The 27,823-nt window shown below is 63.4% G+C and overlaps 2 protein-coding genes across 2 annotated transcripts in view; one reads left to right on the top strand and one right to left on the bottom strand.

Moving 5' to 3' along the window:
- GALNT9 (polypeptide N-acetylgalactosaminyltransferase 9) overlaps window positions 1-14,583 on the top strand; it is a 47,889-nt gene extending 33,306 nt beyond the window's left edge. The window contains exons 6-11 of the mRNA XM_045534153.1: window positions 2,674-2,791; window positions 10,863-11,048; window positions 12,043-12,180; window positions 12,527-12,622; window positions 12,983-13,150; window positions 14,434-14,583. Of these exons, the coding sequence (XP_045390109.1) occupies window positions 2,674-2,791; window positions 10,863-11,048; window positions 12,043-12,180; window positions 12,527-12,622; window positions 12,983-13,150; window positions 14,434-14,580 (853 nt within the window). The 3' untranslated portion in view covers window positions 14,581-14,583. The remainder of the gene's footprint in view (window positions 1-2,673; window positions 2,792-10,862; window positions 11,049-12,042; window positions 12,181-12,526; window positions 12,623-12,982; window positions 13,151-14,433) is intronic.
- A 6,871-nt stretch (window positions 14,584-21,454) lies between these two features.
- On the bottom strand, window positions 21,455-27,740 carry NOC4L (nucleolar complex associated 4 homolog). The gene is made up of 15 exons (XM_045534152.1): window positions 27,582-27,740; window positions 27,306-27,426; window positions 26,601-26,707; window positions 24,715-24,822; window positions 24,285-24,434; window positions 24,106-24,205; window positions 23,978-24,012; window positions 23,406-23,456; window positions 23,118-23,229; window positions 22,874-22,934; window positions 22,627-22,737; window positions 22,331-22,491; window positions 22,131-22,213; window positions 21,693-21,806; window positions 21,455-21,615 (listed from the first exon to the last, which is right to left on the bottom strand). The coding sequence occupies exons 1-15, from the start codon at window positions 27,696-27,698 to the stop codon at window positions 21,499-21,501; spliced, it is 1,548 nt and encodes a 515-aa protein (XP_045390108.1). The 5' UTR covers window positions 27,699-27,740; the 3' UTR covers window positions 21,455-21,498.
- Window positions 27,741-27,823: the final 83 nt, after the last annotated feature.

Here is a 27,823-nt window from a genome sequence, read left to right as displayed (position 1 = left end):
GCGGGGGGCCGAGAAGGGAGCTGAGCAGCGGTGTGTCGGGCGTGTTGGGGTGGACCTGGGGGTCCATTCTGGACGATGTGAGAAGGGCTGAGCCCCCGGACTGAGCCCCGGCGGGGCGGTGAGGGAGCACTTTCTCCGGGAGTCAGCCATGGCCTTAGCAGGAGGAGCAGCTCAGGCTCACCAGCGGACCCCACCGCGGGCAGGGAAGGGTCTTCCCCAGCCACGTCCCCCACGATGGTGGATCCTTCAGCACAGTCACAGGTGCCAGGCTCCCGTCTTATAGGAATCAGAGGACAAAGTATTCCCCGAGGCCGGGGCACAGGGCGGTGCAGACAGTGCACTCCGAGGGCACCTGCAGGCCGTGGGCACGCTGCCCTTCTCCCAGGGACACGGCCCGTGCATCTGAATCCGGGATGGGAAGTGATGTGGCGCTGGAGAGGATGACATTCGAAATTTCCTTTAGGAAATGTCCCCTGCAGTGCTGCCCAGTGGGGGCGGGGGCTGTCAGAGCAGACCGGGCCTGGGGAGACCCTGCCCTGCCCCCGCCCCACGGCAGCCAGAGCCAGGCCAGTCAGCCGGGTCCAGCGTCCACCCTGCAGCCCTCCGCGGCCCTGGCAGCCGGCTCCTCGGGACAGGCTGGTGGCCCCTGGGCCAGAGTTCCAGGTCAGACGGGCCTTTCGAATATGAGTGCGTGTCGGCCTCCCTCCCTGGGCATCGTCTCAGCCTGGGCGACTGAGCCAGAGCTCGTGGGCAAATTAGCTGTGACGGCCCAGCAAGTCCCAGCCCGTGGTGTGTGCATCCGAGTTCCAGGGTTCGCCCACGTCATGGCGTGAGTCATGTCCCCCCGTACAGACGGACCACACTGGTTTATCCTCTCGTCCCCGATGGCAGAGGGCTGGGTCCACTCTCAGTGTTTGAACAAGTGAAGGCTGGACTAAAGGTCCCGGGCAATGAGGTGGAGGGTGGGCAGGGGTGGGATGAGCAGGACCCTGGGGGTCTTGGCTGCCCACCCGTCACCCATCCCGCAGCTGAACAGCCAGGGTGAGGGTCGTCCCCGGAATGACTGGAGCCCCCTGGAACGTGGCATCACTCTGCCCGGGCTGCTTTCTGTAATCACAGGGAGAATTTCTCATGCGAATAAAGTCAGTGTCAGCTGATTCTGCTACCGTGGCCCTGCGAGTCTGCGTTTATCTGGGAACCCTGAGCAGTAATAAAAAAATCATTACCAGCCATAATAGGCTCGGTGGGGGGTTTGGCACTTCGATTCATCAGAGATCAGCCTGAGATTGTCGTTGTCGTTACAAAAATGAGAGAAATACCTGTTGTGTGTTGATGAACTATAACTTAACCCATCAAATGTTGCCATTAAAAATCAAAGTTGGTATTAAAATTTCATTACTGTTAGGTTAGTGGCCAAAATCTAATGACAGAACAAATTGGATCTTTGCACAAATAAAAAGATAATCACCTTTTAATGTCCCAGTTGTTCTTGGGCAACTGACGGGTGTTTACTTCTGACTTCGCAGTCATCAGGGCAGAATTACTTCTTTTAAATTATGACTGAGATCAGTTTTTTGCTGCTGTTTTTACGGAAGAGAAAGTTAATACCTACGGGGGCCTTGGGCCTGCCTGCCTCGGCATTTGGGAGCAACTCAAGGCTTCGCGGTTCCTCTTAGAGCTCTAAGGCCTTGGAAGAAACTGAGCCCTCGAGGTACAAGGGAATCGTCCTTGTCTGAGGCAAAATCTTTTATTAAAAGCTTAGAAGTTCCTACTTTGTCATAACACGTAGACTCTGCCCATGTCTCGCTTAGAGACACGTTTTTCCTTTCTTGTTTCTCTTTCGTATTCCACCGCCCAGCAGACGCTCGGTAGAAACCCTGGAGGCAGTGAGTGCACAACATCGCTCACTGCGCCACCACCCACCCTTCTCTCTGCCCTCATTGTGCTCTGCTTTCCCCGTCCTGTGCCAGGCGACCACGTCCCAGGGGACGCACAACACTCATAAATGTTTAATGCATATTGGAAAAAATATAACAAGCAGATCAACTCATGATTTCACAGATAGGGAGCAAGGCTAAATCTGCTGACATTTTGAAATTATGACAGAAATAATAGTGCGGTTCGCAGTCTGCTGCACTTAACTGCATAGGTTGTGCCCTCCGCAGCTCCAAGGTGTGTCGTTCAAAGAGAGTCTGATATCAGTGAGGTTCCGTAGAGTTGAGCAGTGCACAACCTACACAACTGCCTGTTGCAGCCCTGACTACTGATACACAGATAGGACAAAACAATGCAGGAGGTAGGCAAGTCACTCAAGCCTGGGAAATGATGTTGTAGGAACCACACAGATGGTTAGATAAATTGATTTTCTTTTAAATTCCTTACACTAAGTGCCTGAATTGATGCTGGTTGTTGTCATCAGCGGATGTTGTGCGGTGAGCATTTGGACACAGGTCTGTGCTGAGCGCTTTCCCAGCCTCTGAGGGGTTCCAGGACGAGGCCCTGCAGCTGGAGAAGCAGCTGTCCCCAGCCCTGGGCACAGCGACTCGAGTGGTGACGAGAAGTCAGGGTGGCGGTGCGAGGCGGGGGTAGGGGGGAGAAGGTGGCGGGGCTCCACCACGCTCCTGCTCTGGCTCCCACGCTGGCGACGGGCTCATGCCGCTGTCTCTGCCCCAGGACCCCTGCCATGATCGGCTGCTCGTTCGTGGTGGACCGGGAGTATTTCGGGGACATCGGCCTGCTGGACCCAGGCATGGAGGTGTACGGCGGCGAGAACATCGAGCTGGGCATGAGGGTGAGTGCGGCTGCGCCGACAGCGGGTGGAAGAGCAGAGCCTTTGGTCGCCTGTGAGCCTTGACGGGTGTGCGCAGGGGCAGGTTCTCTAGAAGTGAAGCTGCTGTTGGAAGTTGAAAGTGGGGATGGAAGGAGGGAGAGAAAGAGGGAGGGAAGGGAGGAGACGGGGCCGGGGGAGGGAGGGGACCCCACGGTTCCCACCCGCGATGACGCTGGGGTCGCCTGGGCGGCAGACGCTGCAGTGGCCAGTCCTGTGGGAGCTCCGTGGGCCCACAGAGCCCCGCCCTGACCCCTACCCACCCCCGCCCGCCGGCGTCCTCCTGGAACTCGGATGCGCACGCCACGGGCTGGGACTTGCTGGGCCGTCACAGCTGGTTCACCCACGAGCTCTGACTCGGTCACCCAGGCTGAGACGATGCCCGGGGAGGGAGGCCGACACTCGCTCATATTCGAAAGGCCCGTCTGACCTGGAACTCCGGCCCGGGGGGCCACCAGCCTGTCCTGAGGAGCCGGGACAGGGCCGCTGGCGGCTGCCGGGTGGACACGGGACCTGGCCTGGCTGTGGCTGCCGCGGGGCGGGGGCAGGGCAGGGTCTCCCAGCCCCCGTCTGCTCTGACACCCCCCCACCAGACGGCACCACAGGGGAGTCTGGAAACCGTGGGGGAAAGTGCTCCCGGCAGGGGGACAGTGAGTGCGGAGGCCCTGAGGCAGGACCGTGGCTGGCAGGATGGTGGCCGGTTACAGAGGGCACGGATGTCCCCTGGGCCACACGCTCACAATGCTGTGACTCGGGGCCGGTCGCTGCGCTCTGCCTCCCCCACCCCTGCGCACACACCAGTGCCTGACCTGGCAGACGGCGGGGGGCAGTGGGGGGGACACAGCCCCTCTGATCGATTCGGCCCAATTAGAGCAGTAATTCCGCGGTCGCAGGGCCAATTTACATTCCTGTGATTGTACAAATGCCAGCCGCTCGCCCTCTGATGAGGACAGTCCTGGAGCCCAGCAGAGGAAAATGGATCTGCGCGTCCGTTAGGTTTAGTAAAGGTCAAGACGGAACCAAGTGTGTCCGGCCGGGAGCACTGTCTTCGGAGCAGGGGCTGGGACCGTCGTCTCTGTTCTGAACTCACGTGTGCTCCTCAGGTGCCACAGGGAAACCTTCTGTTGTGCCCTGAGGGCAAGTCCCGGACACTGAGACCCCACCCAGCGAGGGGCTGTGCTAGCCCACCACACCTGGGGCCCGGAGGTGGTTTTCCCGGCTCCCAGGGGTGGATTTGTCCAAGGTCCTGTTGACACACCGTCTCCAAGGCAGGAAGTGCTGGTTTCCCAGGAGGGGGTGAGGGGGGTCCCCACGCGGCTCCACGGCCCACACTCGGGCAAGGGGAGTCCTGGCGTCGGACACCAGAGGGACACGCGGGGGTTCTCCATACATGTATAGGTGTGTGGTGTGTGTATGTGTGTGGTGTGTGTATGTGTGTGGCATGTGTGTGGTGTGTGCATTGTGTGCATGTCTGTGTGTACGTGTGGTGTGTGTATGTGTATGGTGTGTGTGGCATGTGTATGTGTGCATGTCTGTATGTGTGTATGTGTGTGGTTGTGTGTATGTGTGTGGCATGTGTATGGTGTGCATTGTGTGCATGTCTGTATGTGTGTACGTGTGGTGTGTGTATGTGTATGGTGTGTGTGGCATGTGTATGTGTGCATGTCTGTATGTGTGTATGTGTGGTGTGTGTATGTGTATGGTGTGTGTGGCATGTGTGTGTGTGTGTGTGGCATGTGTATGTGTGTATGTGGTGTGTGTGGCGTGTGTATGTGTGTGTGTGTGTGTGTGTGTGTGGTTTGCTCCTCAGCAGTGGTACACGAGGGAGGCCGTTTCCCAGGCCTTGCAGCGCATGGGGTCCGATCCAATACAATTGTCACTTGCTGCAAACACGACAGACACAAGGAAAGGTGTCTGTGGGCTCCATTTGCGTTTCCTCAGTGGCTGATGCGCTTGAACACATTTCGTGCGTTTGTTGACCGTATGTTTTCAAACCTTTGCCAATTTGTTCTCACGGCTCCTGGTTTCTGGTTGGCGCTACAAGCTCTCCCCCCTCAGGGGTGTGGCCTCTGCTGCCGGCTCGTCACACGGGAAGGGTTTCCCACGCGTCCCTGTCGTCTGCCTGTGGCCAGGCCCTCGCTGCCGTCCTCAGAGGCCCGTTCGAAAGCCCCCGCGACCATTTGAATGTCCTTCCTTCTGGTGCTTTCGCAGTTCCGTTCTCGCATGAAGAGCTTTAATCCATTTGGGGAATATATATTGTTACGTGAGTGAGGTCAGGATCTTTCTTTAGAATGTCCACCGTCCACCCGCGACTCTGACCGGGAAGCCCCTCGTCCCACACCGGGCGCTGCTCTGTCCGCGCTTCTCTGTTTCCAGCTTTCCTTTAGTCACCACCACACGCCTCGTCAGAAAGGTCAACGTCTTGCACTTGAAGACGTCCCCATGGCTATTTTAAAATTTTCTTGGCTATTCCTTTTCTTTCACTCTCTCATGGGAACTTCAGAAACATTTTACCACGATTCTATTCCATTTGCGCAGGTTGAGTTTACGTGATGTCGCGCGGCAGCATGGCACCAGGAGTGGGCTGTGGCGTGGAATTCTGGGCTCCTGAATTCCTCTGGTCACGGAGCCCTGGTGTGTTTGTGGATTCTCTTCCCGTTATTCCTCCTGGGGCCTTGTCTGTGTTGTCAGTTGGAGGCTCTGTGTCTTCTTACAAATCCAGAAAGTCCTCGCTTCCTTGGGATGGTCCCTGCCCCCCGACCTAGAAATGGTGCCGGACGCCTGGTGGGGCTTCCCGGCCCGTCCTCCAGGTTTCCTGACGGCCCTTTCCCACCTCCCGCCTCCTTATCACCCTGTGCTGTGTTCCGGGTAATTTCCCCGGTTCTATATCCCGATGAACAATTCTCTCTCCAGCCACGTCCAGACAGCTATTCAAGCCACTTATTTAGCTCTGGTTTTTCATTTTAATGACTATCTTTTATATTTATGAGGTCTTCTCCCATTGGTATTTTTCATATCTGATTGCTTTTTTTAACAATTGTGTTGATTCACAAACTCATGTTCTTTTTTTTTTTTTTTTTTTTTTTTTTTGAGACAGAGTGTCGCTGTGTTGCCCGGGCTAGAGTGAGTGCCGTGGCGTCAGCCTAGCTCACAGCAACCTCAAATTCCTGGGCTCAAGTGATCCTCCTGCCTCCCGAGTAGCTGGGACTACAGGCATGCGCCACCATGCCCAGCTAATTTTTTCTATATATATTTTTTAGTTGGCCAGATAATTTCTTTCTATTTTTAGTAGAGACGGGGTCTCGCTCTTGCTCAGGCTGGTCTGGAACTCCTGACCTCGAGCGATCCGCCTGCCTCGGCCTCCCAGAGTGCTAGGATTACAGGCGTGAGCCACCGCGCCCGGCCCTCATGTTCTTTTTAATAAATGCTTTTCTCTCATTCCTTTATGTCTTTAAGATTCTAACAGTTGTCTTAAGTCTTTCTTAATGTACTCTTTTTTCTGTTTGCTTGGATTTAAACTCACCCTTTTGTTGGCTGTATTGGCTGCCTCTCCAGGAGGCGGATGTCCCTGGGCGCTTTGTCACCATTTGAAGAGCTCATCTTTCATGGGAGTTGTATCTTCACGACCACTCGTTCCTGAAAGGAAGTTTCGGATTATCTCATCCTAACACCCCCGGATCTGTGACTCAGAACTTAGAGGCTGAGTTTCCACCCGAGATCCTGGCTCGACTTTGCAGCGTATGTGGGCCTGATCCAGGCACTGCTGCCTCTGTGCCCAGGTTATTTCTGGCTGCAGCCTTGCTGGGATCAGGTGCAGCTGGATCCAGCTTCTCTTCCCACTCGGGGAACCTGGTCCCAGCCCAGGACTCACACAAGGACCCCGGCCGCACATGCTGCCTTGGGGCCCCCACGACAGCCACGGGCCAGTGCCTCACGGCTTCAGCCCGCTCGTTCCGGCTGGTTTCTGCTGTTCCTGAGCTATGGAGAGTCTCGTCTTGTTTTCTGGTAAATACTTTTAACTTTTAAAATAATTCACCCATCGAGTCTGCGTGTTCGGAACAACAGGGCAGGTTTCCACACCCACGACGTTGACTAGTTGTCCTCCTGGGTGTCCATCAGCTGCAGGGCCTGGGTCCACGCAAACCCCATGTAACTGTGGCTGCGTCTCCATCTGGGGACAGAAGCACGTCCCTGAAGCAGCAGCCGGACGGGGCTCTGCCGCTCGAGGGACGGAGCAGATGGTTACACTGAGTGAGGGGCAGTGAGGAGCCTCAGGCCCTGAGCCTGCTGTGCTCACACGTCCGCTGCGTCGGAACCAGGGCTGGTGGGAGCGCAGGCCGCGGGACCCAGCCCGGCTTCCGACTCTGCGGGTCTGAGGAGTGCATGTCTCAGGGGTGCCAGGTGGCACTGGCACTGCCACACTTTGAGAACCACTTGCTCAGAAGGAAAAAACTATTTCTCTGTTTTCATTTGTCTGAGACGTTCAAAGTGTTTAGTGCAAACAGGAGGGATTTGGAGCAAAGGCCCCGCTCTGAAGTTTCTTTTTTTTTTTTTGAGACAGAGTCTCACTTTGTTGCCTGGGCTAGAGTGAGTGCTGTGGCGTCAGCCTAGCTCACAGCAACCTCAAACTCCTGGGCTTAAGCGATCCTCCTGCCTCAGCCTCCCGAGTAGCTGGGACTATAGGCATGCACCACCATGCCCGGCTAATTTTTTGTATATATATTTTAGTTGGCCAGATAATTTCTTTCTATTTTTAGTAGAGACGAGGTCTCGCTCAGGCTGGTCTCGAACTCCTGACCTCGAGCGATCCACCCGTCTCGGCCTCCCAGAGGGCTAGGATTACAGGCATGAGCCACCGTGCCCGGCCAGCCCCGCTCGGAAGTTTCTGCAGTCGGCGTGGGAGTGGGAGTGGGAGTGCCGAGACGGCGGTTTCTGCAGCCTGGCGTGCAGGAAGAGATGGCTTCTTGTTGAAAATTGATGGATTGAGCCCCTGAGCCCTGGGAGATGGGATTTGGCTTTTCCAACACTAAATCCAGCAAATTCTGCCCCAGAGATGGACGGTTCCTGCAGAGCAGGAGCCTGCGTGACAGGGAGGTGCCAGCCTGCGGCTGCACGGGAGGAATCATCGTTTCCTGACGCCGGGCCTGGGCTCGGGGCGGGGAACTGAGCAGATGGTAAATCTTTAAAACTCAGGTTCAGCGCGAAACCTCTAAAGCTGCTGCACACGGACTTCTCCAGAGCGAACACAGAGCCCAGGATGTTGTTAAGGGGGATCCTGTGCTGCTGAAGGGCAGGTGCTGACGGCACCTCGTGCGTCTGTGCCCGGTCACAACCTGTGGGCAGGACGCCCGGGCTGCTGCCAGCCCCAGCCGGCCTCTGGTGCAGCAGCCTCTGCCTGGAGGCCTGGCTAGGAACACCCAGCCTGCTTGGTCTCTCAATGCCACGTCCTCGTCTCCATAGCACAGCTTTGCATGGTGCCTGGAGAGAGTCGAGGTTCTGTGTGGACGGATGCCGATGGGTGGGTGGATGGATGGTGGATGGATGGTGGATGGATGGTGGGTGGGTGGTGGGTGGATGGATGGTGGATGGGTGGATGGATGTATGGATAGTGGGTGGATGGATGGATGGGTGGATGAATAGTGGGTGGATGGATGGATGGGTGGATGGATGAGTGGGTGGATGGTGGGTGGTTGGATGGGTGGATGGATGGTGGATGGGTGGATGGTGGATGGGTGGGTGGATGGATGAGTGGGTGGTTGGATGGGTGGAGGGATGGATGGATGGGTGGATGGATGGTGGGTAGGTGGATGGATGTGTGGATGGGTGGATGGATGGGTGGGTGGGTGGATGGTGGATGGGCAGATGGATGGGTGGGTGGGCGTATGGATGGGTGGATGGATGAGTGGGTGGTTGGATGGGTGGAGGGATGGATGGATGGTGGATGGGTGGATGGTGGATGGTGGATGGATGGATGGTGGATGGGCGTATGGATGGGTGGGTGGGCGTATGGATGGGTGGATGGATGAGCGGGTGGTTGGATGGGTGGAGGGATGGATGGATGGTGGATGGATGGTGGGTGGGTGGATGGATGTATGGATGGATGGTGGATGGGTGGATGGAGCAGCGTTTCCAAATCTCACCCTCTTCCCAGGGAATAGGCTGTTTACTGGCACCATCCTGACAGGTGATTATTTCGGAATTTGGGAGGACCAGGTCTTACCCACAGGGCAGAAGTCACTGCCACTTTGGAACTCCTCCTTTCAGGAACCAGCAAGGACGTGCTGGGGAGGCAGAGGGGCAGGGGCTGGGACCAGGTGGGGTCGCCCTGCCCCCCCGAGGTGCCTTCCTCGAGGTGCCTTCCCCCTGAGCGGTGCCAGGAGGCCACACCTGCTCCTCCGCAGAGCGCTTGCCGTTTCTGTTTGGGTGGCAATTTACCAAATTGATCGAGATAATTAGCAGTTAAGACACAGCGTGGGTGTGACTGGAGTGTGTGCCTGCGCTCGGTGACACCTCCACAGCTCCGGTGAAGTGGCAGCCTCAGGGCTCAGCACCCCGGGTAGGGCTCCCGGCCCCAGCTCAAACCAGCTGTGCGAGGCCAGGCTGCACCTGGCCCGTCTGTGCCTCAGTTATTGTCGTCATCTGCAGTGAGGGCAGGTTAATCCCCACCGGCCCTGACAGAGGGTTGCTGGATTCCTTTTCTTCCAGCTGCCACCCCCGCCCCGGTCCAGCTTCACGGGTAGGAGTATAACAGAAAACCTCTTAACTGAGGCGTAAGCAGGTGGAGATTTATGTGTCTCGTGACGCACAGAGCGGATGGGGCACCTCCACAGCACCCAGGGGAACTCCAGCTCTTTCCGACTTTCCCTCTGCCATCCTCACCGTGCAGGCTTTGACATACACGGCCGTCGCCTCATGGTCACAGGATGGCTGCCACGCCTCTGGACCTCACACCCACATTCCTAACAGACAGAATGGAAAGGGGGCAAAAGGCGCTGCCAGCTGTGTCTGTTCTTTTTGCAAAATCAGGATAAGCCACAGCGTTCTGGAAAGCCCCATTCTGAGACTCCTCAGTGGCCAGACTCCACCCACGGCCGCCTCTCGCTGCGGGAGGCTGGGGGGCCAGGGGTTTGTGGATGAGCGTGAGGGAGTTGAGTGTCCGGCTCTGTCCCTGACCCGCAGGAGGGAGGTGTGACGTGACTCCCGCAGACGGCAGGGGGCTCCTCTCGCTGGGACCCCCGGCCGGGGGCTGCAGACGGGGACCCCGGGGGAACGTGTGGAGGTGATGGCTGGTCTTGCCCTTCTGGCCCCTCCGCATTAGACCACCCGTCACCCAGGTCTTCCCTGGACCCCCACCCTGCCCGTGAGGCCCGGGATGTCCCATCCCGCTGTCTGTCCTGGGGTGACCACACCCATCGCAGCTCCAGAGGCCCCGCGGGCCAGCGGGGAGGCGCGGGCAGCGACCGGCGCCAGCTCAGCTGTCCCAGTGTCTGCTACACACCAGGAGCCACACGAGCCAGCGTCGGGGCAGTTGCGCCTGCTGAGGCGCATCGGTCGGCCATTGGCTGCGTAACAAATGGCTCTAGAACGCGGTGGCCTAAGACGCCTGTCACTTGGCCCCGGTTCTGCGGGTTGGGGTGTGTCCTGTGCCCATCAGGTGATCTGCTCTCAGCCGGGCTGGCCACGGGCCAGGGGTCGGCTGGGCTGGGGCACGCGGGCGGGGCAAGCTCGGGGCAGGTGGGGGCCACAGAAAGGGGAAATGATTCAGTGTTGGGCGAGCGGAATCAGGTTACGTGCGAGAGAAATCAAATTTGGTCTGAAAAGTCCCAGAGAGGCGGCTGCCGTGTGCCGGGCTTTGGTGGACGCAACCCGCCTTCCCTGAAAACCAGCCAACGGGGGGCAAAGCCCCGGGGCCCGCCGGGCCGGCAGGCGTTGCAGGTTCCCTGGGGTTCCAGGATGGGGGTTTCACTGGGGTCGTGCCCGGGGTCCCCTCGTCGGGAGGGCCCTGGGCACCTGGCCACGGCCCGCCCTCCCGCAGGTGTGGCAGTGCGGCGGCAGCATGGAGGTGCTGCCCTGTTCCCGCGTGGCACACATCGAGCGCACCAAGAAGCCCTACAACAACGACATCGACTACTACGCCAAGCGCAACGCGCTGCGGGCGGCCGAGGTGTGGATGGACGACTTCAAGTCCCACGTCTACATGGCCTGGAACATCCCCATGACTGTAAGCGGGCGCCGGGCAGGGCTGGGGAGGGCACGGGCCGCCTGGGGCCCCCGGCGTGGGAGTCGGGGCCAGGCCAGCGCGGGGGCCACCCACGGGCAGGGCCCCGTCGGGAAAGGGGTCCCTTCACGCTGGCCCGGCCGACACGCTCGCCCGGCCCTTTGGGGTGGAGACGTTTCCTGAGCCTGGAGCTGCCGCGGTTACGGGCCAGCGGGGGCCTCGCCCGGCCCCGGCCTCACGGCACCGTCCCGTCGTGGCCACCTGGGTGTCGGCCCCACTCAAGCCGTGGGCAGGTGCCCGTCCACGAGGCCGCACGTGGCCCCACGCACCCCTCCGCCGAGCCCCAGCTCCCTGCTCTCTGGGGCACAGCCCTGTCCCCGCGAGGCCCCCGGGGCAGGTGCCACAGTCCACAGCGCTGGTTCTCAGAGGGGGGGCCCCGGGCCGGCACCATCAGCGTCACTGTCACCCAGGAGCGGGTGGGAATGCAGATTCTGGGCCCCGCCCAGCGCCTGCTGCGTCAGGGCCTTGGGGCGGGCCCGGCCGCCTGTGCCCTCCCTTGGCCTCTGGGCTCACCAGCATTTGAGAGCCGCCGTCCACATCTGCTACCTTTGGTTGGTGTCTGGGAACAGGGTCCTCCAGCTGGGCTCAGGGCCTCCGGGGCTCCAGCCTCGGGCGTGGCACGTGCCCGTGGCTGGCCTCAGTCTCCAGCCCCGCAGAGGCCAAGCAGATACCGCGTGGCCCCAGGCCAGGAGGACAGGGACACTCCTAGGTTCCAGGGCCCCGGAGTCGCCTGCCCTTGGCGTGCAGGGTGTGGACCGCCAGGCCTGCACCCGGCAGGGGCCTCCCGAAGCGCTGGGTGGGGATGAGAGCGGCACCCAAATCCCTGGGGGTGCGGCCGTCCTGGGCGGGGGCGGGGCGAGGGCGCCTGGAGCCACTCGTGGGGCAGAGACCGGAGTCCGGGGCGTGTGACGCTCACCTCCCTGCCCCGGCCCCGCAGAACCCGGGCGTGGACTTCGGGGACGTGTCTGAGAGGCTGGCCCTGCGCCAGAGGCTGAAGTGCCGCAGCTTCAAGTGGTACCTGGAGAACGTGTACCCGGAAATGAGGGTCTACAACGACACCCTCACCTACGGAGAGGTACCGGCCCCGCCCAGGCCCGCCCGGGTCAGCTGGGCTTTTGGCCCCGCGCCGACTCCCCGCTCCCTCGCCCGTGCACACGTGCAACTCTCTGACGTCTGGACACCAGGGCGCGGGCACACTCGCAGGTGCCAGGGCACACGCCAGTGTATGAGCCCCCATGAACACACGCATGTGTACTTGCATGCAAAAAACACGCAAGTGGATACAGAGACGTGTGTGCATAGACACACCCGTATGTTCACAGAGATGCGCCGTGGGCAGGGCACAGACAGTCCCCGGGGCCTTGCCTCGGCCGTGGGACCCCTCTGTGACCCCGGGGTTCTCCTGTCCCCTCGGGTTGCAGGTGAGAAACAGCAAAGCCAGCGGCTACTGCCTGGACCAGGGAGCGGAGGACGACGACCAAGCCATCCTGTACCCCTGCCACGGGATGTCCTCCCAGGTGAGAACAGCGGCTGCGGGACTGATGTCCTGATGCCACCGAGGCCCAGCTCGGGGCCCCTTGGCCCCCAGGGCAGCGTAACGGGAGCCCCCCCCAGCTCCACCTTCCAGGAGCTGCGTCACAGCCAGACTGGCGTCCCGGGCCCGGGCGGCGTCCCCCCCTCCATTCAGGGCCTCCCAGCCCAGCCCCAGGCCTGGCCCTGCCCGGCCTCGTCTCCTGCCCCCCACGGCGTCCCCAGGGTGGGAGGCCCACTCACGAGGGCCTGTGTGCGGCGGGTGGCCTGTCTGTGCCCCGGCGCCGAGACCCGGCAGGAGGCGCGGCCTGGATGTCGCCCTCACGACTCTCCTGCCCCGTCCCCAGCTGGTGCGGTACAGCGCCCACGGCCTCCTGCAGCTGGGGCCCCTGGGCTCCACGGCCTTCCTGCCCGACTCCAGGTGTCTGGTGGATGACGGCAGGGGCCGCACGCCCACCCTGAAGAAGTGCGAGGACGTGGCCCGGCCCACGCAGCGGCTGTGGGACTTCACCCAGGTCAGCGGGCGGCCGAGACCCCCAGGCAGCTCTGCCCGGGGCCGGCCTGACGGCTGGGAGTCAGGTGGGGTGGGGGTCCAGGGCAGAGGGCAGGGCCCTGGGTCAGCAGCTCCTCCATGCGCCCCCGTGCTCTGCTCAGAGAGGGTAGGTGACTGGCCCAGGGTCACACAGCTAAAGAGGGGTGGAGCCAGTCGTCCTGGTCTCCCTGCGCTGCCTCTTCCAGCCTCCACTGCCCCTGACTCTGGCCTCTTCCGCCTCAGCCGCCCAGGCTCCCGGGCCCCGGGGGGGAGGGAGGAGGACTACGATGGTGGGTGGGGTACACCTTTGACCTCGGCTGCCGGGGAAGTGGGAAGCCGGGAGATCCTCGGAGCTTGGCTGAACTCGGCCCCGACTGCCCCGGCCCCCCACACCCCCGCTCAGCCCCCCGAGCCCCACCTGACCCACGTCCGCCTGGGCTGCGGCTCTGGGCTTCCCGCCCCTCGGTCCCAACATGCCCTGGGCGGGCGCAGCGGTTCCTCCTCGGAAGGAACAGGCTGGGGCGTCAGGGCGTGGACAGCCTTTGGGGACACACAGCCCGGCCCACACAGCTCTGGCCTCGCAGCCGCATGGCTTTTCCGGAAACCTTCTGCCCGTGGGAGCCCTCTACGCCAGGCCCCTTGGCGATCTGCTGCCCGGTGAACTATCAAGTCCCACCCTGACTGGCCCCCACCAGCCCCCGACCCGGGGTGTCTTCCAGGAGCTGAGCCCGCCCCTCCCAGCCCCGCCTTCCCTCCTGGGGGCCCGCACGGGCCTCGACCGTCACCCGCTGTGGGCAGGGCCCGTGACAGCCAGCCAGGGCTGCGCCTGCCCTCGGCAGTGGGGTCCGGGGCTTTGGGTACCAGCGGGGCCGCAGGGAGGACCTGCCGCCACTGTCTGCCAGGACCGTGAGGGCCGGACCTGCCCAGTGGCCGGGCCAGAGCGAGACCCTGCCGATCTGCCTCCTGGGGTCACCAGGCCAGGGCGAGGGGGCTGCAGAGGTGATGAGGGACCTGAGGGGGGTACCTTGGGGGAAAGGCCTATCTGGGTGGCTGGGGTTTGTCTTCCTGGCGCCTGCTTGGACCCCAGCGGGCTGGGCAGGCTGGAGGGGCGGACACAGGACAGAGACAGGACCAGGGGACAACAGGGGACCTGGATGGATCCTGAGCCTTCGGGGCTGGGCTTGGCATCACCCTCACTTTCGGAGATGCCTCTGCAGGAAGGGGACCCCAGGCTCCCAAGCTGACTCAGTTTCCCTCACCCCGCAGAGCGGCCCCATTGTGAGCCGGGACACGGGCCGCTGCCTGGAGGTGGAGATGTCCAAGGACGCCAACTTCGGGCTGCGGCTGGTGGTGCAGAGGTGCTCGGGGCAGAAGTGGATGATCAGGAACTGGATCAAGCACGGGCGGCACTGACAGCCCCGGACCCCCGTCAGCCGACCCGCATGGCCCGAGGGGGCCTGGCCGGCACCCGCTGGCTCCTCCGCCCGGACCCCCGCGCGGCCCTGAGCCATGCCCTGCGCATCTCGAGGTTCTGCGGCCGGGTCTCGCGCCACCCCCTGGACAGGTGGCTGTGCCGAGGGGGCGTCTGAGGACAGCGGGCGCCGACTCCAAAACACGTGCCTTGTCTGTGGTACCTCCTGTCCCGGCTCCCGGGCGCCACGTCCCCTGCATGTGCCACAGCCCTGTACACACCCGCAGGGTCCCCCGCCAGCGCCAGCCGAGCCCCCGTCCTCCCACGGAGCCGCCGCCTCCCCGGGCCCAGCCGCCGCTCAGCCTCCGGTCGTGACCCAAGTCGGACGTCAGGGCGCAGCCGCGGGGGCTGCTGGGGGGCTGCGGGGACCTCCACAGCCTCGGCGACCCAAAGACAAAGCCCACGCGTGTTTGGAGACTCACCGCACCAACAGACACCAAATAAAGAGCAGATTCGATGGCAGAGACGCTGTGCCTGTCCGCCCGGGCGCGGAGCCAGCAGATGTGGGGCTGGGCCCTGTCCTGCTGTCCGGCCCAGGCGTCCAGCCACCTTTCCTCTGTTGCTCCGCCGGCCTCCACGGCAGGAGTCAGCGGACCATGGCCCTGGCCCCTCCTGTTTCTATAAATAAAGTTTTATCGGCACACGGCCATGCCCACTTGCTCGTGCATCGTCCGTGGCGGCTGCTTTGGGGCCGTGGGCAGAGCCCAGAGCTGCAGGCGTTTGCCTCTGGCCCTTCAGGAAGCCGTGTGCCGACGCCCTCCCTGGGCTGTGTCCCAGCTCCCACGGTCCGGGATGGTGACCTCACCGTGTCCCGGCCACCGGGCTGGGGGGCAGCGGCCACGGTGCCGTCCACACGGCCGGGTTAGAGCGTGTCATGCTGCTGAGCTGCAGAGGAGGCTGGGAGCCGTGGCCTCTCATTGGGCAGCGGTGCGCCCGGCTGAAACCCAGGGTTTCTACGTTAAAGGAAGGAGAGTAGAAGGGATATCGGTCAAAGTTGGCCCCTGTGCGGGACACGGTCGTCCTCGCTCTGTCCTCAGCCCCCGACACTCAGCCCCCCACCCTGCGCGTCCCGAGAGGCTGCAGTGCTGGTCCTGGTCGCCAAGGGTGTCCGGACTCAGTGGGGGTGGGGAGGCGCTGGCCTCGGCCCCCGGGCTGAGACCTGCCAGACCCCACGTCTGGGCCCGTGGCTGCTGCGGGTCCAACACGGGTCACGGAGCGCGGTCGACAGGAGCCGCTTCCTGTGCTTTGTGCCTGTGAGGGCAGTGCCCAGCGGGCCGGGCACCAGCCGCCCAGTCCTGCCTCCTGCCCGCAGCTGGGCGGCTTCTCTATCGCCACGGCACGGGACCCCAGAGCCAGCTCGGCTTCCCGGGCAGAAGAGGCGCCAAGCTCCCCCAAACCAAACCAACCAGCCCTTTCCTCGCCAGGCGGCGGCCGACCCTCCCTACCGGTGCACTGGGGCAGGGACTCTGGGCCCCGGGTGACGTCCTAGTCCCCCACCCTCAGGGAGTGACCTGGAGAGCAAACTGCAGGACGTCCTGAGAGCAAGCCGGCCAGCGGGGCCTGCGGACCTTACCTGACCCCCTGCCCCCCCCGCCGCGGCCAACGGCCACAGCCACAGGCCCCCCCAGCCGTGACTCTTTGTGGGAGGGGAAACGCCATTTCCTAGTCGTGCCAGGGCTCCCGGGTCCGGAGAGAAGTTTTCCCGGGATCAGCGAGAGCAGCTGTTCGCGCTCTCCGGGCTGGCAGAACCCAAACTTGCAGGTGCCGAGTCGCAGCACGGGCCCCGTGTGCCTGGGAGGGGGGACAGCGGCTGCGTCGCGTTGTGGGGGTGGGGGTGTGGCCCACCACAAGCCCCTCTTCCCACCTCCTCCCCGTGGGGCTCCCTGTCCCCGTCCTCGCTGCTCCAGGGGGTCTGCAGGGGCCCAGTGTCCCCCTTCTCAGCAGAGAATTCGACCAGCCCCAAACCCAGTCTCAAAAAAGCCCTTTCTAGTCCAGGATGTGGCAAAAGTTTAGCAGGACGATGGAAACTAACCGCGGCCGTGAGCGAGCCCCCGAGTCGGTCTCAAGCCGCGGACCAGCCCTGGGGGTGCGCGCGCCTCGGAGGTTGCCGGGCGAAGCTGGGATGGGTGGCATCCGTCAGCGTGCGGTGTGCGCTGCCTGGAGTTTAAAACAGAAAATGTCACAGGCTCAAACCTACAACAGGCGCCTGTGTCACAATTCCTCAGGGAAACCGACGGTCAGGCCAGAGTCGCTGGTCCGCAGCCCGCACGGGAGCCCACAGAAAACCTGACACATAGAAAATTGCTTCTCAAAACCGGATCTGCCTCCTGTCCTCTGGGGGCGGTGGTGGGCTCCCCGGCTCGGAAAGCGCCCCGGCCCCTTTGCCTCACCGCCCGCCGCCGCCAGCCCGCCCAGCGTGAGGACTCGGGGGTGGGAGGAGTTCCCTGGCGGGCTGCTCGGAGGCGGCAGGTCTGGGGCAGGACCCGGGCACAGGAGCCGTCACACTCTCGGGACTGAAGCTCTTCGTCCGCGACAGCATCGAAGCTGTCCTAAGCTGTGCTCAGGGAGCTGTCTTGGTTTCCCAGTTACTCCCGTCCCTCTTCGCCTCCATGTAAGTGGGGTTATACCTCTCGAGACCTGACCCTGTTCCAGGTAAACTGCCTGGGAAGCTTAGGGGATAATTCGGCCCCGAGTCCCCCAAACATCCGAGAATGGAGACAAGGAGTGACCCCCCCCTGCTGTTGGGGCTCACGGCCGCCCGGCCGCGCTGCCGACATCGTCCCAGTACGTTCTGCGGTCAGCTCTGGGCTGTGGCCGGCAGGGTGTCACAGCTGCTCTCGACGAGTTTCCGCCACCCAGAGGAAGGGTCCCCAAAGCTAAGAGGAGTTCAGAGCAGCCAGCGGCATCTCGCACGTGTCTGGGCCACAGACGGCCCCTCGGGGCTCGGCTGGGACACCCTGGCGTGCACTGGGTGTCAGAGGAGCAGGAGGCGGCTCTGTCCCAGCTCGGGGACCTGAGGACACAGAGGACAGCGTGATAGGGGCTGCGTCCTGCAGGCAGGGCCCCCCGAGCCCCCCAGCCCAGGGAGCCCCTCGTGCCCCAGGAAAGCTGCACCTTCACGCACCGGAGTCCTGGGACTCGGGCTCAGCAGCTGAGCTGCTTCCAGACCCAGTTAATTACGCTGACGATCTTGGTAAGTCACACAGTTAACTGCTCGGGATGAAGAGATGGAAGCCTTGTTTGTTATTTCTTCTTGCTCTTTTAGGTGCCCAATAGTCATTTTAAAATTAAATTAAACGGCTTGTCTGTGCTGACACAAATCGACACAGGCAGCGTTTCTCTGGCGACTGAGCGGCGGCTGGGAGGCCCCCGGCCCTGCGCGATTCCAGTGCGGTCGGCTGAGAAGACGCATTTCAGGACGGGGTTCGTTTCTCCCCCCGCAGGCACAGTTCAGTGGGGTCACGTCGTTCCCCTTCTGGCCGCGGAGTGTGGGTTCACGGGTGCCCGGCAGATGGTCCTGTCCGAGGTCACGCTGCCAGCGGCAACGGGCGAGGTTCCCACCCAGGTCAGGGCTCAGCCTGGCCATCCAGGGCCGCTAAGACGTGTCTTGATCGATTTTGGACTTGTGGTTCCCTGTTGAAAATGGGCGTCGGTTGGGGAAGACGGGGACCCCCGGCCAAAGGTGACGTTTTCCTGGGAGCAGCCCCCACGCAAAGACACGAGAGGCACAAACTTGGTCTGCTCAAGGCCAGTGTGTTCTCTGCGGGCTGGTCCGCGCCCGGCCCCCAAATTGGCCTCGCGGCTGTGGGAGATTAAAAGCTCCTGGGGAGAAAGTAATTTCAGCAAGAACTCGTGAGAAGGGCTGCAGGGGGCCAGCTCCTGCCCTGGCTGGTGGGAGGTTCCCAGCCCCCCCCACCGCCGTGGCCCCCAGGTCCTGCAGCCGCAGGTCGGGCAGTTATGGAGCCTGGGGGTGTCGGGAGCTTCCTGTGGCTCCGCCGCGGGGGCAGCAGACAGGGAACCCACCTGAGTCCTGGTGCTGCCCCGACCCTCGCCCCGGCGTCGCTGCGGCTGGGCCGAGTGGGCGTGGGAGGCGGCGTGGGCCCGCGGGATGGGCGCGGCGAGGACCCTGCGGTGGGAGCAGGAGGCAGGAACCAGCCCTGACTGCAGCGTGGTAGGAGCCTGGCCTGGGACGCGGGGACAGCGGCCTGTGCCTGTGACCAGACACCTCATGCTATCCGTGCACCCAGGGCCCATGGGACAGGGGTGACGGGCTTGTCCAAGCCACTCCTTGCAGTGAACGTCCTCGGTTTCCCCGACTCCACACCCTGCCTGTTGCGCCCCGCCCCCCCTTGTGCTGGAGGCCATGTCTCGCCACCGCTGGGGGTCCCACGGGAGCCGGGCAGGTGGGGCAGGTGGGCCGGCCTGGGGCTGCGCCCAGGGGCGGCTGGTCCTTTTGCACCGTGGTGCCAGGCGGTGCCCCTTCTCCTGGCCCAGCCTCCCCAGGGCTCCCAGGCCTGGGCCCCAAGGCCTCCCCTCTGGTCCGTGTGCCTCGACACCCCAAGTTGTTGTGCTTTGGGGTCTTGTGGTTGGAGACCCCGGCTGACAGCTGTTCACCCCCTGGTGTGGCTGCAACAGTGGAACTCACTCCTCGCAGTCTGGAGGCTGGACGGCCACAACTAGGGCGTGGCAGGGCTGGTTTGTAGACGGCCACCCTCTCGCTGCGTCCCCGCGTGGCCACAGGAGGTGGGAGGCGGTGGGTGTGTTTGCAGCCCCAAGCCCCAGTAGGGCCGCCGTGGCGAGGAGAGGCCCTTCCTCCTGTCCCCCTGCGGACATCCCTGGGGCTCCGGGACCCCTCCCGCCTGCGGCAGGTGACAGGTGAGGAAGAGGAAGTCCGGCTGGGGCTGAGGGACCTGCCCTGCCAGCCACTCCCAGAACCCCCTGCTCCAGGGTTCCAGGCAGCGGGAAACCTCCTGGCCAGCTGGGCGTCTCCAGCCTCCCCCCTGCGCCCTGGCCCCAGGCCCTTCCTGAGCGGCCTGTAATCGAATCTCCTCTCACTGCCCAGAAAAGGAACTGCAGCTGCTTCGGGAAACGCCCCTCCTTACGGTAAGAGCCAGTCTGTGTCCACCCGAGCAGCATGACGTCCCCAATCCCGGTCAGCCTCCCAGGAGACGCTGTCACAAGCCAGTCACCTCCACCCGGACGCCACTGGCCTCGCCTGCCCGGGCCCCGCCCTGGGCTGAGGGTCTCCAGGGGCTGCAGCATTGGGTGGAGCAAGGACCCGTGGATCTGTGCCACGTAAGACTCCCGTGGACAGCACAGGATGCCGAATTCAGACGGGTCAAGGACACCTGTGGACTGGCCGCCTCGTGCTAACACTTCATGATTCTTAAACTTATTTTTTTTTTTTTATTGGCATCTCTTAGGAAAGCCTGATCCCCGGCCCTGGCCAGCACTGCACCCTGGAGTCCCGGGTCTGAGGCACAGCTGAGGCTGCAGCGGCCTCTGGTGGCCGCGTGTGCTCAGACTCTGGCCCGCCTGGCCTGGCCCTGCCCCTCGGGCTCCCTGGGCCTCAGGGCTCCCAGAGCCACTGGCGTGTGACAGGCAGCTGAGCACACAGCACCACACACGTGATGCACGAGCCCCGTGCCTGCCCACAGGTAGCCCGAGTGCCCGCGGGGCAGGCGTGGCACAGTATGACAAGCGCTATGAAGGTGAACCACAGGTATGTGCGTGTGTGTGTGCGTGTGCACGGCTATGAACAGGGTGCGCTGAGGCCTCCTGAGGCCACATTCAAACTGGGGGCGTTAATGATGAGGCCACACAGGGGAGAGCTCAAGGCAGCGGGTGTGGCAGTGCAAAGGCCCTGGGGCAGGTGCAAGCTCGGCACAGTCTGCAGGGGGAGAGGAAGCACCCAGCTGGGTAACAGGGCTGGCTGAGGGCCCCACACCACGAGGGGCAAGGGCACGTCTGTCCCCACCACCACTTGCTCCCCAAAGCGCCTGCAGGGCACATGTGGGTCCTACAGCCAACAGAGCAGCCCCCTGGAGACCAAAGTGGCTGCCGTGTGTGCGTGCAGTGAGCCCAGCACGGCTGGGGGCAGAGATGCGGGTGGAGGGGCAGGGGCAGGGGGGCAGCAGTGTCCTGCCATCCAGAGGTCACAGGCCACAGGTCCTACTGCTGTCTGACCTTTTTTCTTTGAACAAGTAGATTTTTAAAAGGAAACTCGGGGTCCCCACTGCAGATGGAAAACCAGGCTCACCTGGCACGAATGGGGCCCCACAAGATAAACACACAGAAACAGAACGAGGCTGTTAACTCCCAGCTGCCTGGAGCCCACGGTGGCTCCTCACTGGGACCTGATGGGCAGACACTTGTCCCTGGGCCTCTGCTCAAGGCCACCCGGTCCCTGGGGCCTCGGCAAGGCGCTGCCGGGGACAGCCGCTGGCGCTTACACCCCACTCAGCCACGCACAGGCTCACACAGACCACGCACACTGCACCCCACACTCTCACCGTACCCACAAACACCACACCCACCACACACCCGCCCTCCCTGTGGCTCCCGCCGTGACTGACCAGGGCAGAGTCCCCTCGGGTCCCCCAGGTCTCACTGCAGCCGAGGGCTTGGCGCAAGGGAGGATGCCGGGCTGTCGGGCCTAGGGGTGCTGGGGGGGCTGGCCCCGGCAGCCAGCTGTGACCCGTCTGCCTGGAGCCCCGGGCAGAGAAGGCAGAGGACCCTGCACGGCACCCTCCGCCAGCCCGGGTCCGAGGTGGGTGTGAGGGAGCCGCCCCAGGCCGGCACCAGCTGGAGCCACTGTCCTACAAAACCGTTTATTCGGGAAGGGCAGGGGCAAGGCGGGGTCAGCTGAGCGTGAAGTGCTGGGTGCAGAGGTCGTCCTGCCGGCCCAGCAGGCCCTGCGCCGGGACGAACTCCAGAGGCACCGGCCTGGGCCCCTTCTTCAGGTCTTGCTCGAAGAGCTGCAGGGAAGGAGAGCGACCCTCAGGCTGTGCTCGGCGGCCCCGGCGCCCAGACCCTCGGGCCCAGCACCCCTCACCTCGTACGCAGTGAGCTCCAGGAGGGGCGCGATGCTGACCTCGGGGACAGACAACACCTGGTTGATGACGCTGGCGGCTTTGGACACCTCAGGGTGGTAGTGACGCTGGAGGGCCTAGGAGGGGCACGAGGGAGCCATCGATGGGGCACTGAGCCACCGTGGCCCCACCGAGTCCCCCAGAGCGCGGCATGCCTGTCTGGGGCCTCTGAGCTGCCAACCACAGATGGGGCCGCAGGGCCGAGCGCAGCCAACTGTCCACGCAGCCGCGTCAGGAACAGAAGCAGGTAAGGGCTCCCCCAGGCGATCGGGGCAGCACGGGCCCGAGGCCACGCAGGGACGAGGACAGTCAGGTGTTCTGGGAGGGGCCAAAAGGCGGCTGGCTGGGCGGGTGGGCAAATGGCTGGGCCGAGGGCGAGGTCGGGCAGGGGGCGGCCTCACCTGCAGCTCCCACAGGCAGCTCTCCAGGGCCCGGCTCTTGGCGGGGTCTTCCTCCGCCGGGTCGTAGGGGTCGGCGTCCAGCTCTAGGAATGAGATGTGGACCCTCACTTGCCGCCTGCCACTCTGGGGCCACGGGAACCGGGAAGGGCCTGCACCAGGTGCCCCCGCCCCACCCCAGGGCCCGGCCTTCCCCTGCTCACCGGGGCCCTGCGGGCGGTGCACGAGGACCCGGCAGGCGGGGTGTCTGCGCAGCAGGTTGCAGATGAAGGGCAGGACCACGAGCAGGGCCTCAGGGGGCGCCGTCAGGGCCAGGCGGGCCAGGCGCTTGGCGAAGGCAGCCACCAGGTAGGCGGGCAGATGGCTGGCAGGGCAGCAGGGCGTGAGACGCAGAGTGCAGACCGCCAGCCCCAGGCCCCAGCAGGTGTCCCTGCACCCAGCTCGGGCAGCCCGGGACCCCTCGCTGCGCTGAGCCTGGGCCGGTGTCCCCCGCACTCACGAGGACGACAGGAAGAGGTCGGCCAGGTGGAAGAACCGGGCGCGATACTTGACGTGGAAGACGGACGGGTCCAGGAGGCCATAAAGCTTCCGGTAGAAGTCGGGGTATTCCCTGGGGGTAGGGTGGGGTGACGGCGTGCCAGGACAGAGCAGGGGCCCCCTAAACCCTGACCCGCTCGGGAAGAGGGGACCCGGCTCGGGGCAGGGCTGGGCGTGTCGGGGAGACCCGCACCCTCGGGGCCACTCACAGGTTGTGCTTGTGCATCAGGACGAACAGGCCGTTTAGGGCCAGGAGGCTGACGGCGCCCCCTGCAAGGACACGAATGTGGGGCACCCACCCTGGCCCCCGAGCACGAGTCCACGGGTGTCACCACCCGCCCCCTGTCCTCCCCCCGCCCACACCACCTCAGCCATCGCGAGAGGGAGCTGAGCCCCTGGCACACAGGTGCGGTGGACGAGGTGCTGGGCACACCCCGCGGCACCTGGGCTCACCGAGGTCGCAGGCGCTGCTGAGGAAGTCTATCAGGAGGGTGGGCTGCGCCATGTGCGGCAGGATGGCGTCGTGCGTGATCACCAGCACCTTCTTGTAGAGGCTCAGGGGCAGCTGCGGGGTGCGGCCGGTCAGGGTGCAGCCCCCCGGGAAGACTGGGACCTCCCCCAGCCTAGGACGACCCCAACATCCCCCTCCTTCTGGGAGACCAGGATGCCCCCCACCCAGGAAAACCAGGGCATGTCCCCCGATCCCAGGGAGACCGGGACAGCTCCCCCGGGGTCCCCTACCTTGTGCTTGAGGAAGCTGAGCCACATGGCCTGGAAAGCCTTCCTGTGCTCCTGCAACGGGGCCAGGCTGCACTGCCGCCCTCCCGCCCGACCCCGAACCCCCCACCCTGACAACCAGCACACGCCACTCCGGCCACGGCTGACCCCACGCTGCCCTCTCCCCGTCCCTGCTGCTCGAGCCCTTGGGACCCGAGAACCCCAGGCTGGGCCTGAAGCTCTGGGTCTCAGAAATGCCAGGAGGGAAACCCCCGCGAGATGAGGGGAGGGGAACGTTCCTCGTGGCACGGAGGGCGGAGCACGCACCACGTCCAACACCGTCCACGGAAACGGCACGTGGCTGCACGGCCCGTGTGTGGCCTCTGACCGCATCTCCTCTCTGCGCTTGCCCTGAGTGGCCCTGGTGGCCTTGCCGGTGGCACCTCCCTCCTGGGAGCTTTCTTTGGCAAAGCAGGGGGTGGCGGCTGGGCCTCTAAGGGTCCCACACGTGTGGACAGACGTGCACCACACACGTGGGCTGTGCCCGTCTAGAGGGGGAGGCCTGGGAGGTGGCCCACCCCTCCAGAGCGACTCACCCTCAGGTGAGTGACTTTCCACTTGTCCGACGGCCCTGCGAGGACACAAGCGGCCAGGGGTCACCCGACACGAGGAGGGAGGCCGCTGGCCCGGCCCTGCTCTCGGCCCCTCCTGCCGGGACTCTCACCCGAACGCGGCACGTAGAAGTTGGAGAGGTTGCGCTCCTGGCGGGGCAGGCTCACGGCAGACAGCAGCGTGAAGGCGTTGTTCCAGAAGGTGAGGGACACCTGCCGGGAGCCTGGCCTGAGCACGTGGCCGCACCCCCACCCCCCACCTGCAGAAGGAAGACGGGACGTGGCCACTCACCTCAGGGTGCCGGTCGGCGACCCGGGCCAAGGCGTCCGCAGCTGCCTGCATCGTGTGGTAGCGGATGTCGTCGTATTCCAGATACTCCCGGAACCGGGAGAGCAGCAGGCTGTGGTCCTCCTCGGGCGAAAGCAGGCCTCCCAGCACCACCTGGGGCAGAGACGGGGTGAGCACCTCCCCCCATGCCCAGGCGCAGCCCAGCGGCGTCCAGGCAGGCTGCTGTCGCCCGCCAACCCCCGCTCGAGACCGACTGCCACAGCCAGGCTGCCTCCCACGACCGACGGATCAGCACGGAGATGCCCGAGACCCCTACAGCGAGGGGCGGGCAGAAGTGTCCCCTCCAACACCCACCTGCTCAGCCGGCCCACGCCAGGCCCATCCCTGGCTCCACCCCACGGGGTTCCTTGGCAGTCACCACCAAGGCCCTCACCTTGAAGAGCTTGCGGGGGAACAGGTAGTTGCCTTCCCACCTGGGCTTCTCCAAGGGGTGCGTTCCTTCCAGCTGCACGAACTTCATGAGCGTGCTGAGGGCCAGCTCCTAGGAAGCAGGGGGTAGGGTGGCCACGATGCACCCCGCTCCCCAGACGGTTCCCAGGGCTCACCCAGTCAGGGAGCCCCTCTCAGCCAGGGCTGGGCCAGGAGGCACAGAGAGGAAGGGGACCCTGCCTTCTGCCCTGGCCCACTCTCTAGGCCTCCACGTGCCACTGCTGAGACAGGCAAGATGATATCGAGATCTCAGGTTAATGAGGTGAGAACCGGGGAGCACAGACAGGCCAGACCTGTGTCACGGGGCCGCCTGTGTCCAGGCAGGCTGCTGTCGCCCCGCCAAGCCCCACACCAGAGGCCGACTGTCACAGCCAGACTGCTTCTCACAACCAGTGGACCACAGAGATCCATCTGTGTCACAAGAATGTCACTCTGAACCTCGGTGACAGTTGTAAAAACACAAGCATGAGAAACCAACAGGGCTCAGCAGCGCTGGTCCCACGGTGACAAATGGGTGACACCATGAAGTGAAACAGCAGCCCCAGCCGGGGAGGCCTGTCCACTCCCAGGGAGCCTGTCCTGGGCTCTGGCCAACAAGGCCCTTGGGAGTCAGCCATGGGATCTGGTCTCCAGCGTCTTTAACGGCTCTATTGGGACACAATGCACATGTTGTGTAATTTGCCACTTAAAGCATACAAGCTGGCGTTTTCTCACTCTGTTTGTGGAGCTGTGCAAGTGCCTGTCTAAAAGGGATTCCCAAGTCCCCTTGAGTCAGTTACTGCCACGAACAAACACCGACTTGATCTCGACAGACCTGCTGACTTTTTGTGACAAGCTAGAAACAAGTATTTACACGTGACATCACCCTAACTTTTAAAAGTTGGGGACTCAGGTTCAGTCAAAGATGGACGTGTTGGCAAGGATGCAGGACACGTGGAACAATGGCACGTGGCCCACAGGAGTGTGAAACGGTGCCTCTGCTGCGGAAAACAGCCTCAAACCTCAAACTAGTCCTCAAAATGCCAGACACAGATTGCCCCGGTAACCCTACAATTCCGCTTGTAGGATATATCCAAGCGAATAAAAACGTCGACACAAAAATACACGTGCAAACGTTCATAGCTACGTTGCTCATAACAGCCAAGAGGTGGCAACGGCCCAAATGTCCCACAACGTGTGAACGGATCAGCAGGACGCCGCAGTGGCACATCTAGAAGCACAGCCACTGAGACAGAAGATAAATATGCCCAGGGCTGGGGGTGGTGCATGGGCTCGAGGAGTGGCTGTGAACAGGCATAGGATTTCTCCTTGGGGTGAGGAAGATGCCCTGGAGCTAAGTAGTGGTGAGTGTTGCACGACCCTGCGAACGTGGTAAAAGACACTAACTTTCACGCTTTAAGTGGCAAATTGTGTGTCATGCGAGTTCCACTACAGCAAAGCTGTGACAGAGCTGGGGACCCATTCCCGTGGCTGCAGACTGCAGCATGGGCTGAAGCAAACACGCCTGCCAGCTGGACTGGCACAAGGCTGGGGGTGTGGGCTCCAGTGAGTGCCACTGGCTCTGGCCATCCCTCCACCAGGGACGGTACACGACCGGATAGTCACATTCCTGGACGGGCACGCAGGCCACCACACGATGTGCCTATGAGTCGGGACAGAGTGAGGCTGCCCACCAGGAAACTGGCCAAAGGAAGGAAGCATCCTTACCCAGGTGAGAGTGCAAAGAGGTATCTGCCCCCGCGGCCCTGGGCCCCTGCTGTGTGGACAGCCTGGGAGGTGGGGGGTGCAGGGGATGGACAAGATGAAGCCAGCTCCGCGACCCCCACTCACCTTGACCTGAAAGGAGGAGTGGGCCAGGAGCTCCCCCAGGCGGTTGCAGCAGCTGTGGTAACGGTGTCTCATCCACACCTGGTACTTGCGCATGGCTCCCCGGGACCCTGCAAACAAAGTCAAGGTGGTCATCAGACCACACTGACGCCCACACATGCCAGGCTCGGTCCAGCCCAAGGTCCTGACTACAGCCCCAGTTACCCTCTACTTAGTCTCTATAGCTGGAGACAGGTCACCACGCCCCCCAGGCAGGTGTTGGGACCAGCAAATTCCCCGGGCCCTGCACACAGAACAGCTCCTGCCCCAGGACAGCCCCCAGCCAAGCTTCTCGGGTTAGGACCCCATCTCCTCTCTTACTCCAGGATCTGGAAGTCCCAAGGATTGGGACACAAAGCCCCGATTTTCAGTGATGCTTAGTATCAGCACCAAGCAACACCGACTTACGTCCGTGGTACAGAACACGCAGGAAAAAGTCAGGCCTCGCTCAGCGTCCACTTAAGCGTGGATCCAAGGTACCTGTCTCACCTCTTCCCCAAGAGAACCATCCACATCTCACGGTACCTGGTGTGCCCTCCCGCCACCAGCATGCCCGGAGACAGGGTTCTGGGGTGCTCATCCCATGGTGACAAAGCCTCCCTCAGACCCACTGTGCGATCAGAGAGCCGGGGCCCAGGGAGCAGCCGCAGGCCCCTCCGGGGCGCTCACCTGCCATGACCGTCTCCTCCGAGGGCAGCTGGCCCACAAACAGCTCTCCGCGCTCCAGCAAGGCCCCAAAAAGACGGCTGCACGTGCGCACTGCTTCCTGGATCTCCTCCTGGTCCTCAGACTGCGAGACGGGCCAGGGCCAGGGCGCCCCGCCGGGAGCCGTCACCCCTGCCCCGCCGCATCCCCCGACCCCGCGCGACCTCGCACGCCCGCGCCCCGACCCTCCGGCCCCGTCTCCGAACCTCCCCTGGACCCGGCCGCGCCCCGCGCCGGCACCTGCAGCACGGCCAGGATGTCGAACACGGCGTTGGCCTGGCCGCGGCTCGCCAGCACCGCCTCCAGCCAGCGGCCCAGCGCCCGGCGCGCGCCCTCGGGCCCCGGCTCCCGCTCCATGCCGCCGCCACACCGGGACACAACCGGCGCGCCGCCCGTGACGTCACCGCAGAGCGCCGCTGTCGCCATCTCCGCGCGCGCAGCCCGTGACGTCACCGCCGCGCGCCGCCGACGTCATCCCAGCC

This window comes from Lemur catta, chromosome 21 (assembly GCF_020740605.2).
Source record: "Lemur catta isolate mLemCat1 chromosome 21, mLemCat1.pri, whole genome shotgun sequence".
Lineage (NCBI taxonomy): Eukaryota > Metazoa > Chordata > Mammalia > Primates > Lemuridae > Lemur > Lemur catta.
The sequence above is the reverse complement of the archived record's forward strand: the minus strand, read 5'-3'. Positions and strand labels throughout refer to the sequence as shown.